Source organism: Salvia hispanica, chromosome 6 (assembly GCF_023119035.1).
Source record: "Salvia hispanica cultivar TCC Black 2014 chromosome 6, UniMelb_Shisp_WGS_1.0, whole genome shotgun sequence".
NCBI classification, from domain to species: domain Eukaryota; kingdom Viridiplantae; phylum Streptophyta; class Magnoliopsida; order Lamiales; family Lamiaceae; genus Salvia; species Salvia hispanica.
The window spans coordinates 36,520,969-36,536,047 of NC_062970.1; the positions used below are offsets into that span (position 1 = coordinate 36,520,969).

Genomic DNA, 15,079 nt, shown 5'->3' on the forward strand with positions numbered 1-15,079 from the left:
AGGGTAATTTAGGTAAACCACTGAAGTGGGGGGACTTTTTAAGAAAATAAAAAATCATGGAAAATGCAATTGTAGTTTAATATCGTGATCAGTGAACATCTGAAATAAAATTGGAATATGTGGGCCATACCATTCCATTTAAGACCAAGTTATTTATTGTTCATCTTCTAATGAAGGTAAGTGAACGGGTCCTAACAGTGAAAGTGATTCGTGATTGGAATGTTTTCTTCACTTATTCAGGCCACAGAAATGGTGATAACGTTGACTCACTGCCACTAGCATTCAAGTGGTTTGAATTGCATTCCAACCGCATATCCATTGTCTCATACTCCCTCCGTTTCATAGTAATGGAGGCGTTTTTTTTTCGGCACGAAAATTAAGAAAAATTGTGTTTGGTGAATTAAGTAAAGGGAGAATAAAGTGGAAAAAGAAAAAAAGGTAGAGAGATGAAAAGAGAAAAAAAAAAAAAAAAAGAGTAAAGTAGGTGTAGAAAAATGTGTTGACTTTTACTAAAAATGGAAATGACTCTATTACTATGGAACGTACCAAAATGGAAAAATGACTCTATTACTACGGAACGGAGGGAGTATAAAATAGATGGAGTATATAATAGTAATACGAGTTTTAATGCATACTAATTTATAAAATCGAAGAGAAATAGAAATATAAAATCTAAGAGAAATAGAAAGAGAAAATGATAAGAGTATTGTGGATAGATAAATAAGAACATAATATAACTAAAAATATGAAAGACTCCATTTTTAGAGTACTTCAAACATCAACATATAATCTATATATACTACTTACAAATGATCCAATCCAACGATTTAGATTTTAGTTGGGTATGATTTAACATTTCTTTTGAAACTTTAGTAAATAAAAAAGAATAAAAGAAAACTGTGCGCATTTAAATGCATGATGCAAGCGTTAGTAATTAAGTTCAATTGGAATCCATTAATTTCAATAGGACGGATTTTATAACTCTACATTTTATTGTACTCCCTCCCATAATAAGAGTCAAATTTAGTGTAAGCACGAGTTTAAGAAATGTAAATAATAATGAATTAAAAAATTAATGAAATATGAGGCTCACTGTTTTATAGTTAATTATATATAAAATGTGAGAGAGGTAGTAGAATGTGGAATCCAGTTACTCATAATAAATATGAAATGTGACTCTTATTATGAAATAGCTAAAATAACAAAATATTACTCTTATTATGAGACCGAGAAAATAATACTTATTACGTTTTGATCCCAATAAATCATTCTCATGTTTGATGAAAATGTTATGGTTTGAAAAAGAAACATTATTCAACCAAACACGCCAATCAATCAGTGTTTACTTTCCTTATATTTTTATCGTGGAAGAAACATTATTCAACCAAAGTACCAAACACACCAATTATTTTGGGAGGATGTCTAAAATTCTATAATGGCGACTAAAGGAAAAGATATGTAAAGGCAGAATTGAAATCAAGAACTTAAAATATACACTATTATTTCCAGAGGTGAAAGATCAAGCAATACATCATGCCATGCCTAAACAAAAAGGATCCAAATGAAACTTGGTATCTAGTTTACAAACACACATGCAAATTAACATAATTAACGACACTTGACACTATATTGTGTAGCATTTACAAGGTCAATACATTCTATAGAACCAAAAATCTCACAGCTTCAGACTTTTCTTACCCAGATCTCTCATGTTTTCGAAATGAAAAAATGTCCTATTTCAGTCTAATTGGAATAAAGATAGCAGATGCCCTGAAAGCTTAGTTGGAAGGGTGAAGAATCTAAGAATGGAACAAGATACCAGTTAGATACTAAGCCAGCGAACATACGAACATTCACACCATCGAGGGAGTCTTTTGCAGTCCCTGTAGCAAAAGGACTGGTATATAGACTATTCCATTCATCAGAAATGAGAAGTTAAGCCATTAAGAATGGTGAGATACATGTGTATTTGTTCATGGAAGTGTATCCATAGGATAACAACCAAGGACTCGGAGGAACCTTGCAAACTCCTGTGAGGCAATAAAAACAAAAATGCTTTATTACATTGCAAACATTGCTTTCAAAATATAGATAGCCAAGGACTTCAGCTCATGCACATTCATGCAAAAACAATATAGGCCAGAAAAAGTTGCATTTGTGTGTTAAGAGTTTTCAAAAATGCTTACTTGGAGATGTCCCAGAGCATACTGGGCACGGGGCTCCGCCATAGAAGCTTCAAAATCTATGTGAAAGAGGTAATCAAAGTATCTGCAGGTGGTGTTATAAGTTACTTACTCTATGTAATAAACAGAGTGAGCATTTAGATCAGTAGCAAAATGATACTAAGCTATCCAAAGTAAAAGTTATAGAACAAATTAAAACATTCATCAGCATTGTCTTTTCCAACTTTTTTTTAATCAAATTTCAGGAAAGAAGCAGCTCTAGAAAATGGCATTTTTATTTTTCTATTTGCCACGAATTTCCAAACCTATAAACATGCTCCATCATACTTTAGCCAATACTCCTACATATCAACAATGTGGAAATTGAGCCTTTCTGCAAGCTTATGGTTTTCTTGATGATAAAAAAGTACATGTTTACATTTCCAAGTAGAAAATAGATTAAAAAAAATATAAACCGCAAAATCACAAACAAGAACAGATATATGCCTCCCATAATGATAATAGCTACGCCAAGAATGAGATACAGAAACTCATTATCATTGAAGAGGAGAAATATTTCAGCTGTGTCCAGCACTAGCAGTAAGTTGAACAGTCCTATAAGCTTTCAATTCTAAGCCAGTTCTTATATATCATAGCTTAGATAATCATAGTGCAATAAATGGTCTTCAAAGTTGATAAATTCTCTTATAAGTTTTTTAATTCAAATGGTCAATGGAGTTTCTCAATTTATTAAGTCTGCCTGCACTCTATTAATATTCTGATCAGAATTTGAACAAGACTGAGGGCCTCTCACGACCCAGCCTGAAACTTTTATTTTTTAATTTGCAGCCAAAGTTTATATTTGCTTCATTCATAGTCAAATAAATTTCAATTCAATCTATAGCTTAAACACAAGGGATCTTACTCCATATAAAAATTATATACTAGTGGAGAAATTAAGACACTCACGTGGCACTTCCCCTGTTTGAGTCATCAACAACCCTCAAAGGCCGTCTTCTTTGTGGTCGGCTCTCAATCTATAGTTTAGTTCCATAGTCAAAAATCAGTCACCAAATGTTAATAGTCATGAAAAAAAGGAACAATACACCCAATCAGTAATATAAAATTACCTTAGACAAATTAATGCCCCTCAGAGCAAACACTGCCAATGCCTTGAACAAAATTCCAGGGCCCTCGTCCAGACTGAAGACAATGCTAGTCTAGAAAGAAATGATGGAATCATTGTAACACATAGAGATAATCAAGCCTTACTAAAAGAGAAATACCTTATGAGGTCTAGTTGTTCCTGGGATTATAGGTTCCCTTGCGAGTATCAGAAAACGGGTAACATTGTCAGAATCATCCTGATAGGAGGAAATTGAATTAATTCAGGGATAAAAAAAAAACTTGGCATACAATTTAAGTGCTGTTTTTAATTAAGCAACTGACCAACAAAAGATCCTGAAATGAAAGTGCATGTGGTAAACCTACGTGATAATTGATAAGTTAATTAGTTAAGGCTATGCTTGAGTCCATTCTTATCTTACAGTATAATTGAACCATAAAGTTCATCAAGTTGGTTTTCAGTATCTTCTACTCAAAACATGTTAGTGTATAAGTACATATTCGAAAAAAAAGAGAAATTTGAGTTAGAGACTAAGTATATAAAAATCTTCTTCCAGTTATACTTTAAGGAAATACAAAGGCCGAAGTAGGGCACATGAAGAATAAAGTCCGGAAATAGAACTACTTACATCCTACAAGTAATAGAAGAGTTGCAACACAGTTAGCTATAGGGATTCACAAATGAAGTTTGACCAATAAAGATCCCTTGCACTTTAGGAATGCACTTTGATGAAATAATAGTAAGATGATCAGCTAGGAGCCATTGTGACCTTAATCATTTTATCATTTGCATTAAAGCTTAAGCTTTCCATTCAGGCATGTACCAAAATCTACAGATAAGGTACCTGCCTGCATCCTTTCAAGGGCTATTCAGAAAGACGGGAAAGTAAATGGGAAAAAATCGATTTTTGGGTGAATATGGAGAAAAATGTTCCCTAAAAGGGAACCTTATATTTTATATTCTGAATAAGTTTGAAATCCGAAAAATGCCATTCTAGTTGGCGTCTTCGAAAACGCCAATTTGAATGCCGTGTTTAAATAAAAATATACTCTTAATTACATTTACATGAATATGAGTTAGTGCAAGTGGTTCCCATCTAAGACTTGGATGGTTGCATTGATCTCCTGTTCGGTTCATGGATGGATCTTCCTTGTCATTTTTTTTTCATTTAATTCTATTATATTATAAAATATTTTTATATATATAATTTTTATTTATATACTAATATAAATAAAAATAAACATTTAGCAAAAGCAAAAATAATAGGTTTATATACTAATGCCAATTTAAATTTAGCATTTTGAAATAAACAAAAAAATAAAATAAAAAACGAAACAAGAGTGAAAAGGAAGTTTTGCGATAAAAGTATAACAATAATGAAAAATTGCAAAAATTCAAAAATGAAAGAAAAAACACAAAGAAAGAAGCTATTTTGCGATAGAGTAAAGGTCAATTTTGGTTCGAAACATATGACCAAAATATGAATTTGGCCCAAAACATTCACTTTTTGAAAAATGGGAAATGTCGTCGGAGTAGTCCTTTTTTTACCGTTCCATAAAAAAACTAAAACACTAATTGCACAGTGGCATGACCGTCATTTGTTATGGATCTGTTTTTCAAAAAGTGAATGTTTTGGACCAAATTCGTATTTTGTACATATGTTTAGGACAAAATTGACCTTTACTCTTTGTGATAAAGTGCTTTTGTTGGGTGCCGAACCCAACCCTCTATTGCGTTAATACCATTTCATTTGAATGCCAGTAGTAGGCAATCAACCTCATTGTTAGTTAGGCAGGACATCTATTTATATAGATACTTAAAAAACGTCAACCTCTGCGGCGTGCCACTCCAATTAGATTGGCGTTTTTCGTATTTAAAGAATGTTAAAATAAATATTCCCTTTTATGGAACTTTTTTTTCAAACCCACCCCAAATTCAAATTTTGCCTAGTAAATGTCAAAGGGCGATAAAACTCACCTGTATTCCTTCAGCCAGAACATCAAGTCCATATATTTCTGCAGCTCGAGTGCTTGCAATTGCTCCCGTCTCTCTCACACCTTCACAAACTACAATCTGCCCTGGTGTTAAGGTGAGACACAGAAAGATGTAAAAGAATATAAAGGGCCAAAATGATACCTGAGCGGCATGAGCAGGATCATCCGCAGTTACTCTGGTTACACCCAGTTCATTCAGGAAAATCTCACACTGATCAAGTGCCTGAACACCAGCAAAATGAACTGTTTTTCAGGCATTTAGTACAATAAATGAAAGATACAGTATGTTGTAAATCACGAAATACAGAAACAGGGAGTTCCCTGCTAGCTTTCTATCACATCGACCTCTCTTTTCCCTTCCCCTCAAACTAGCTTAAGGAATTCAAGAAGCAATCATGATTTCAATAAATCCTTTAGACTTACACTTCCCATACACCACTCACATCTCCATAATGTGATAATTAAAGCTGTAATCTACAGTTCTTATAAACATAATAATTTGAAATTGATAAATATATATGTAGATGACATCCAGACAAAATATTATACTCATCCTTTAGACTTTCATATATTTCTAGCTTACTATAGCGAATCAGATTGCATATTTGAGAAAATTTAAACATATAGAAATTGGCATATCTTGATGAAATAGCAGGCCAACTGTAGCATCGCTCGCTACTGCATCTCCTAGTAAACAAACTCCGAGAAAAAAGTAGTCGTAAGTCTGATGCACATATGTGGAAGAGATTCAAGACAAATGATTACCTGTGGATGGCTTAATACACGCTTTAACTCTTTCTTCCTAACCCCTGGCAATCCTAGAAGGCAGTGATTAACAATTAACTGAACTTCCCCAACAATGTGAAGTCTATGGCGAAGAAGCAAGTCGTAGTTACGATGGATGCTCCCTCCAACTGAATTCTCAATGGGAAGTACTGCTTTGTCGGCCAACCACAACTCAACTGCCTGTGCAAAAAGAAAAATCAATAAAAGCCTTAAGGTTACAAAATAAAAGATAAAGCCCGCTTTCAGAAGTGTCGTAACCTTGAATGCAGCCTCAAAGTGGTCACATGGGACAGTCTCACATTTTGGATATGCTTTCAAAGCAGCAGCCTCACTATAAGCTCCAGGAACCCCCTAGATGAGGCAATAAAATAAGTACTAAGAGAAATAAGCAAAAAAAAGAGCCATCTTAATATCTTACTAGGCAGAATCAAGATCACATACCTGATATGCAACACGGACCATCTTACCATCACTAGAGGAAGAAGAAAAATGTGTTGCTGACAATGGCTCTGCATTTTAAGATAAAATCAGTAAAAGAATATGAACAGAATTGAATTATCCTGAATACGGGTACACAAATGCATCATGTATGTGAAGTAAATCATTCTAAGGGCAGTATGGCATCAATCCTAACTGCAAGTGATCTTATATTTGACATAATTCTTGATGTATTCAAGCATAACAAAAATTCTACAGGATCAGAAACGAAGACTTTGTATCTGGTTCGGGAGCGTTTTCTTGTGAGGAATGGCCTAGATAGATAAACATAGTATAGGCTATCTATTGTTTACATTGATGTGTAGAAACTACAAGATATCCCAAAGCCCTTGATAATTTCAATCATTCGAGCTAATTTTGCTTGAATTGTATCCCATTGAAAGGGTGGGATTATAGAAATCCTAGTAATAAGGATAAAAACACTGAATCATATACCTTATCAACCATGAAACCCCCTGGTGGGATAGGCTGCAGAGTGACACTATTTTGTAAACTACTCGCACATCATTAACTATGATCCACTCCAATTCAGTACAAGGCAGCAATTTCTTCGATTACAACCAAAATAAATTTCACTAATACTTCAATTGTAGGACAGGGACTTGAAACAAAATCTAAAAGGACTCTTAAAGACGCAGTAATTCAGGAATTTTCAAGCAGGAGGAATCATCTTCTACGAGAGCCGATCAAATTGACCAGCAATTGAAAAGTATGATCGAGAAAGTAATTGCGTTAGGTGACTCACTTGGGAGAGAGATTAAGTCTCTTTGAGCAACATCGCGAGCTGAAGAGCTCTCATCTTCAACTGGTGCCACTGCTCTGTGACACAAGCACTTTAATTCCCTTTGAATCCTGGAATACGGAAGATTAGGTCGGCCGGCGGGAAGAACGGGGAATGCCGATTGAGAATATGAAGAGCTTTTGCTAGCGGTAGCGCAGTAAAGTAAGATCGGTGCTGCATTGAGAGCCATGTCCGTTTCTGCTGCTCAATCATGCAATCAAAATGGTTGAAAAGTAAGGAAGCAAGGATGAAAATGGCGTGAATTTCATAGGGTTAGATATATTGGTGGAGTTGACGATTTCTGGATTTTCCGAAAACGTGTGGATTTTATTGGGGTGTGACATCGGAGACTGAATTTCGATCATTTTATTTTTCTCTCTTTTTTTGTGTTTATGTGCAGATTTATGGAGGGAAAACCTCGATTACTTACTGCTAATTAAATCGTCACCAGATTTGGGTTTAAGGCTTTAGTTTTAGGAAGTAAAATATCATGAAAAGAGAACTGAAGCTTGGATTTTCTTGCTTCTTTTGCACTTTTTAAAATTAAAATATCATCAAATTGTGTTAGATGCTCGTGTTTGTGTTGATAAAACAATGACAACTGAATTATGTGTTCTCATTGGTAGAAAATGATGCACGGGTTGTTGGCTATCAATAGTTAAATCACAAACAGTAGAGTGCACTATTGTTTCCACATTCTTATTCTCAATTTCTAATAGAGAATTGTAGAACAAAAAAAATTAATAAGTTAGTTAATACGAAAGAAATAATTAAAAATTAAAAAATTATGAATGATAATCTCCTGCCGAAAAAAAAGGTTCCGATGCTAAAGAAGGAAAAGAACCCAGTATTTCAAAAGAAATGAAGAATTATAAATGAGGAAGCATTGATTTATAATTTTAAAGATTATTGATAAGAGTACTTTCGTAAAGTCTGTTAATCTAATTAGTTTACTGCTACAATACTAATACAAACCCTAGAAAAGTCGTTGAAAGTTTGATGTTTTTAAATCTTAAGTTAATGGATATGTGTGGAATTTCGGCGTCATGATGCAAAAATATTTACATTAATTCTTTTTTATATACAAATAAACATATACATTGGCAAAGTAAAGTATAAACTTTTAAAGACCACACCATATGGAGATCATTCTATCGTTTAGCTAACACACAAGCAAAAATAAATCAAACTTTTTATTCTATGTTATGTTGTTATAAGTTGGTAACATTTGTGTATGTTTCATCGGTTTTCCTTCTTTAAATGTGCTACGGTTAAAACTAACTTCTGAAGTTCTATGCCATTTGTATTTTGGATCCATGAAAATAGTGACAATTTATTTTTCAATTTCCTTTCTCCTCTCATTTCTATAACAGATACCACACAAACCGCTTTCGCCCGATGATTGAAAGTTGAATAATCAATTTCACATACAATAGGAAAAAAATTATCAAAATGTCTAAGCCATCAACTAAGCCCCCAACATTCGTCACCGCTGCCGTGGAGCCACGAGACTACGCCAACAGCCCCGCCCACTACGCCGTGGCCACACGTGACCATGCCGCCCTCACAAACATCGTCTCCACCTTGCCGAAGCTTTCGGACGCCAACTCGATCGACACCGAGGCAGAATCCATTGCGGAGGAGCGCCTCGCCGAGAAAATCTCCGCTGCCCTCGACGGCCGAGATAACCCGCTCAAGGAGACCCCCCTCCACATCGCCATCCGCCTCAACGACGTCGCATCCGCCCGCATCCTCGCTGCAGCGGGGGCCAACATCTACCTCCAGAACGCCGTCGGGTGGCACGCCCTCCAGGAGGCCCTCCTCCGCCGCTGCAAGGAGATCGCCCCCATCCTCGTCCATTATGGCCACCTCAACACCTGGTCGAAGTGGCGGCGGCGCCTCCCACGCCTCGTCGGCGCCCTTCGCCGTATGCGGGACTTCTACATGGAGATCTCCTTCCACTTTGAAAGCTCCATCATACCCTTCATCGACAGGTAGACAAAAAAACGAACCAAATTAAACGTAGTTATACTCCTTTCTTTCAACAATAAATGTCTCATATTTTACGCCTGAGTTTTAAAATATTGTTTAACTTCATAACAGAAAGTGAGTAGAAAAAAATAATAAAATATAAGTCATTGCTTTTATATTTTATGATAAAATGTGTGTCAAAAGAATTAGCATAATATGAGGTCCACTTGTCACAAATAGTAAAAGTAAAATGAGACATTTATTAGCAAACAAACGCAAAAAGAAAAACTGAGACATTTAATGGCGAATAGAATGAGTACTTTTAAAGTGAAATCGAGCTGAATTGTAACCCATAGGGTGGCCCCCTCCGACACATACAAGATCTGGAAGCGCGCCGGGAACCTCCGCGCCGATACCACTCTGGCAGGGTTCGATGGCATGAACTTCAAGCGGCGCAACCAGAGCTTCCTCTTCATCAACGACGTGGACCGCCCAGACGTGCCCCAAGGGTCTCTCCTCGTCGTCAAGCACGACAAGAAAGAAGTCCACGTGGCCGAATACCAGAGGATTGGGACGCCGCTGACGGAGGATGAGATCGCTAAGGACTGCAACCCCTCGAGTGTTTCTCGGCCCAGCGTGGACGTGTCAAAAGCGGAGCTCGTCAACTGCAAGAACTGGAGGCGCCAGGATAGGACTGAGCACGTGGGGAAGTGGAAGTCAAGGGTTTACGAGATGCACAACGTGGTGGTGAAGTTTCGCGAGTGCAAGCTGCCAGCAGAGGCAGCGGAGTTATCTAGTGAGGCGGAGAAAAAGCAGCCCAAGAAGGTGGAGGAGGCAGCATTTAAGAAGAATCTGAGGCCGATGCTTTGGTTGACGGAGCAGTTCCCGTTGGAGACGGAGGAGCTCCACCGCTTGTTGGATATTCTGTCAAAGAAGCTTACCGCCGTTAAACGGATGAGGGAGGTGTTGAAGACAACCTTCCCACCTAGGACTTTTCCGGTCAAGGTAATAAATCTAGACGCATGCTACTATACATCCACTGCTTTGAATTAATTTGGTTGGGTTTCTTGAATCAGATATCGATACCTGTGGTTCCGACGGTGAGAGTGGTGATAACGTTCACAAAATTTATAGAGCTACAATCAATGGAGGATGATTTTCACACTCCACCGTCAAGTCCTGGGCCAGAAGACGAGAGTAGTAGTGGGGATTACGCGTTCGCATCGAGTAGTGGCGGAGAGGAGATAGATCCTTTTGAGATTCCAAGAGGGTATACCTGGATCCGAAATGATTCTACTTCTAAAAAGACTAGGAAAATAGAGACCACTACGTCCAAGAAAACAACATCAGAGTAAAATTTGGTCAAATTTTAGTCCGTCCCACAACTTTGAAAATCAGCAGAAAAATACTCCCAACATTTGTTGTCATTTATGCGTTATATTGGCCATCACATGGAGTATTATGCATCGTATTCAATATAGTCACAAAATGTCTTATATGAAACCAAGACAAAAGGCTGAAGCACCAAAGTGGCGTTGAATGAAGGTAGTCACCATACCTCCAACCAAACATAAGGAATCAAAACTTATTTATATCTTTTACACCAAACAATAAAAAAGATCGCACCACAAAGACGAGAGCACGATACCATCCCGAGATTCAACTTAATTGAACGCATACTTATTCACACAAATCAACATCATATTAACACTGAACAACATAAATTATCGCACTTTTGAAATTAAAAACAAGTTGCAAATTTCAATTTAGAACTAAAATGCTTCATAAATCTCACCATTCACCTAAGAAGAACACGCTGCTCTGCAACCTTTATCAAACATCCGATTTGATACTCTAAAAGAGTTTTACTGGTTGTGTTGTTCCACTTCTCATCATAGCACAGAATTCCTCATAGTTGATTTTTCCATCCTGTAAATACCAAAGATGTGGAACCTCTATATATAATTTGAAGAGAAAAAAAGAAATGAAAAATATACCAAATACTTTGATAACTTACATTATCTGTATCCACCTCCGAAATGATTTCTTTAATGGTAGCTCCCTCCCCCAGACCATAGTCTTTCATAGCAGTTTCCAGTTCGTCCATTGTGATATAGCTGAGGTGCGTTTTAAATAAAATGGCAATTAAGTTACTGATAATGCATGTGAGTTCCACATGGAACTCAATTATTGAGATCAAAACAAGGGCATTTGATCTTAAGGCATAGAAAAAGAAGAGCAAGGAGAAGTTCAATCAGGTCTTACCCGCTGTTATCCTTATCAAAAAACTGGAACGCTTTAAAGAGATGCTCATCTCGTTCGAGCTTGTGTCTGTGCATTGTAGCAGTGATGAATTCAATGTAGTCTATAGTTCCATTTCCATCCACATCAGCCTGGCATTAGCAGTAACAATTGTTAAATGTAATAATCAGACAAACCCAATGTTAGATAGTATAAATTTCGCAAATGAAAGTGGTTATACTTACAGCTTCCATGAGTTGTTGCACTTCTGTTTCGGACAGTTTAGATCCAAGACGAGCCAAGCCAGTTTTAAGTTCTTCAAAGGTGATTGTGCCGCTATTATCTGTGTCCATATTCGTGAACATTGCTTTAAGACCTTTAATTTCTTCTTCTGATAAACTTTGTGCAATGACCTGCAGGAAGTCTCAGATCCCGTGAGCTAGGGTAAGAACATACCCATAAAGAAAGCTATGCAAATAAAAGCCTAGTGAAGTTTGCTGCTAATCAACTAAGCCCAAATGGCAAGAGCTTTATAGTTCATAAATGCCATTTCTCGAACCCTGCTTCTGTTGCAGCAGTTAAGATCTAGATATGCATGCCATAGCAGATCAAATCACTCCATACAAGAGAACTGGAAAATGTTTGTATAACAGAGAAGTTGAGATGCAGACTAAAATGAACTGCTTACAACTTTTAAACATTTTTCTGGGTGTCCTGCAATTGTATGTATGATTCATACCAAATACAAAGACATGACGAAAATTACCTTTAGTGCAAGTTTCTTGAGCTTATTCATGGCCCTGAACTGCTTCATCCTAGAGAGTACGGCACCATCTATTGGCTTGTCAGATGCTTGTCCCTTAATCCAAGGATGCTCTTTAACACAAACAAAGAAGATAAATTGAATTCAGTTATGAAATAAAAAGTAAATACAATGATCACCATACAACTTATTTATAACAGAAAACATCAAAATACGAATTCGTTTTTAAGTGTGAAAAACAAAACAAAATGATTAAAAGTAACACAAAACATGCAACAAAAGTATAGTAATTTGATGGGGGCCTTTTTCTTATTTACTGCTAGGGTAAAACAAGTTGATTCCAAAGCCATGTTCAAGCTAACTATACTATAAATGAAGGGCTGGTTTCTATGATTCGCAATAAAATAATAAAATGTAGGAATTCTGGCTTGAAATGGGCAAAGAAAGTAGCAAATAGTATGATCAAAAAGGAAAAGCCATTATGAAAGAAAAGTTCACAAAACTGTGAAATTGATAGAGGACATTTTCAATTGATTCTCTGCATTATCTTTTAGTTGTATATTGTATTTAGGAGTTTAGTGATTAGTTTGTTAAGAGATGAGTTTCTCTCTTAGAGTTTCATGTTGTCTAAAAGAGCCTTTTTGTTTAGGAATCTTCTTCCACAGTATTATAAATAGCTCCTCATTAGAAGGGCTGTGTCTTGGGAAAATAGTTGGATTAGGACAGTAGTTCCTAGGGCCTCACAAGAGGATTTATCTTGTGCATTTTACTATCCAGTTATTGAGTTATTTCATGTTCTTCTGCATTTTCCCTTCTTTCTCTTATGTTTCTGGTCTTTTTTTTTTTTCTGCCAAGCTACCTTTACTCCATATCAGAAATTCATAAAAGATTTTAGAAAAATGTACAAGCATACATCAATAGCTAAAAATAGAGGAGATTACCAAGTACTTGTGCAGAAGTTATTCTCCTTCTTGGATCCTTGTTCAGCATTTTTCGAACAAGATCTTTGGCACTGTTTGAGATTGAAGGCCAAGGTTGGCTATCAAAATCAACTTCTTCGTTTAGTATAGCATCAAATATTCCTTTTTCAGTCTCTACAAAGATGATCATGAAACTAAGAAACCCGGCAAGTAAGAGTACTTGATGCAGATAGTAAATTAGCCTTACCAGCCCAAAATGGAGGCACACCACTGAGGAGGATGTACAAAATGACACCAGCACTCCATACATCTATCTCCTTTCCATAACTTCGCCGAAGAACTTCTGGGGCAACATAGTATGCACTACCAACGATGTCGCGATACACCTTGCCTGTAATAGCCATCAAGTTGACAATAATTACTTCTCAGCTTATATGCCCCCTTTCCATTAATGTCCTACCATCAACATCCCTGATCATACTACAAACCAGAAACTATACAAACATAATAACCCTGTAAAATGCCCCAAGCTCGTGCTGATGCCACCACTATCAACTATTTGGCATCTGTACTCGCATTGCCAAAATAGCCATCAAGCTGAGAATAATTTATTCTCAACGTATTAGCCCCCTTTCCATTAATGTCCTACCATCAACATACCTCATACTACAAATCAGAAACTATATGAACATAATAACCTTGTCAAATGCCCAAGCCTGCGCTAGAACGCCACCAGTTTCAACAATTTGTCATCCGTACTCGCACTGCCAAACTAGTTAACCTAAATTGCTAAATTGTCCATCAAGCATATATATACACATATTCACTACTCATTCAATATGGGACATCACAAACCCCAAGATTCATACTAAAAGAAAACACTTGTATATCATCAAGCAACTAATCATCCAGTTCCAAAGCAAAAACACTACAAGCTAACCTTCCTCAATGAAGACAGAGAGTCCAAAATCGGTGGCCTTGAGCGTGGCCTTGTCATCCTTGCTCGAAAGCAAGAAATTCTCAGGCTTGAGATCCCTATGCATCACCCCCATAAAATGGCAATTCTGCACCACATTCACAATCTGCCTGCAGAGATCGGAGGCAGCCCTCTCGGAGTAGTGCCCCTGCGCGATAATGCTGTCGAAGAGCTCGCCCCCGCGGCACACCTCCATGATCAGATGCACCGATTGCCTATCCTCAAAGGCGCCCTTGAACTCGACAATGTTGTGCTGCCCGCTCAAATGCTGCATAATGTCCACCTCTCTCTTCATATCCTCCTTATCACTCTTGCTCGCCAATTTCCTCTTCAGAATCGATTTGCAGGCGTAGCTCTGCCCCGTCGCGATCTCCGTGCACATGTAGGTTACCCCAAATTGGCCCCTCCCCAATTCCTTCCCCACCGAGTATTTCGACTTAACGTCCTCGAATGGCTTTCCGAGAATGTTGTTCGGCTCCAATCTCTGAGCTGCTGCGGCGGCGGCGGGAGGAGGCGGCGGGTGGTGGTGCGCCGCCGGTTTTTGGTAATCGTGGTTGATTTGCTGGTAACCTGCGCTGGCCCCTGCAGCGGAGGTGTAGCCATTGGCGTCGGAGGTAGAGTGATTTTTCTTGCTGAAACAACCGCCCATTTTTGGGGGATTTTTGCTATTGCGAGTAACTTTGTGAGTTGAATCTGTAGGGAGCCGTGGTATGTGTGCGAGCTGCTGGAGATGAAGGATGGAAATCTGCGGAGGAATCGTTGGCGCAAATTTGTTTGGAGAAATAGTGTTTTGCAGATCAGAAAGTTAACAGACAAAAACTCTGTTGACTTGTTGGCGAATGTTTTACACCTTTTTCATTT

The 15,079-nt window shown here is 37.4% G+C and overlaps 3 protein-coding genes across 4 annotated transcripts; 1 reads left to right on the forward strand and 2 right to left on the reverse strand.

Moving 5' to 3' along the window:
* Positions 1–1,470: 1,470 nt before the first annotated feature.
* LOC125196937 (arogenate dehydratase/prephenate dehydratase 1, chloroplastic) lies at positions 1,471–7,793 on the reverse strand. Of its 2 annotated transcripts, XM_048095603.1 has the most exons (12): positions 7,312–7,793; positions 6,510–6,577; positions 6,327–6,419; positions 6,048–6,248; positions 5,425–5,505; positions 5,266–5,361; positions 3,449–3,526; positions 3,293–3,382; positions 3,132–3,199; positions 2,187–2,268; positions 1,962–2,030; positions 1,471–1,883 (listed from the first exon to the last, which is right to left on the reverse strand). In XM_048095603.1, exons 1-11 carry the CDS (start codon positions 7,535–7,537, stop codon positions 1,974–1,976), a joined length of 1,140 nt encoding a protein of 379 aa, XP_047951560.1. In that variant the 5' UTR covers positions 7,538–7,793; the 3' UTR covers positions 1,471–1,883; positions 1,962–1,973. The 2 variants fall into 2 exon arrangements, with proteins under 2 accessions (XP_047951560.1, XP_047951559.1); XM_048095602.1 differs by having other exon boundaries at positions 1,471–2,030; positions 7,312–7,791.
* An 868-nt stretch (positions 7,794–8,661) lies between these two features.
* On the forward strand, positions 8,662–10,795 carry LOC125193997 (ankyrin repeat domain-containing protein 13B-like). Its single transcript, XM_048091987.1, has 3 exons — positions 8,662–9,341; positions 9,675–10,323; positions 10,395–10,795. The coding sequence occupies exons 1-3, from the start codon at positions 8,800–8,802 to the stop codon at positions 10,671–10,673; spliced, it is 1,470 nt and encodes a 489-aa protein (XP_047947944.1). The 5' UTR covers positions 8,662–8,799; the 3' UTR covers positions 10,674–10,795.
* A 168-nt stretch (positions 10,796–10,963) lies between these two features.
* LOC125193996 (calcium-dependent protein kinase-like) lies at positions 10,964–15,079 on the reverse strand. Its single transcript, XM_048091986.1, has 8 exons — positions 14,183–15,079; positions 13,490–13,633; positions 13,264–13,416; positions 12,326–12,435; positions 11,805–11,972; positions 11,584–11,711; positions 11,336–11,435; positions 10,964–11,247 (listed from the first exon to the last, which is right to left on the reverse strand). The coding sequence occupies exons 1-8, from the start codon at positions 14,865–14,867 to the stop codon at positions 11,173–11,175; spliced, it is 1,563 nt and encodes a 520-aa protein (XP_047947943.1). The 5' UTR covers positions 14,868–15,079; the 3' UTR covers positions 10,964–11,172.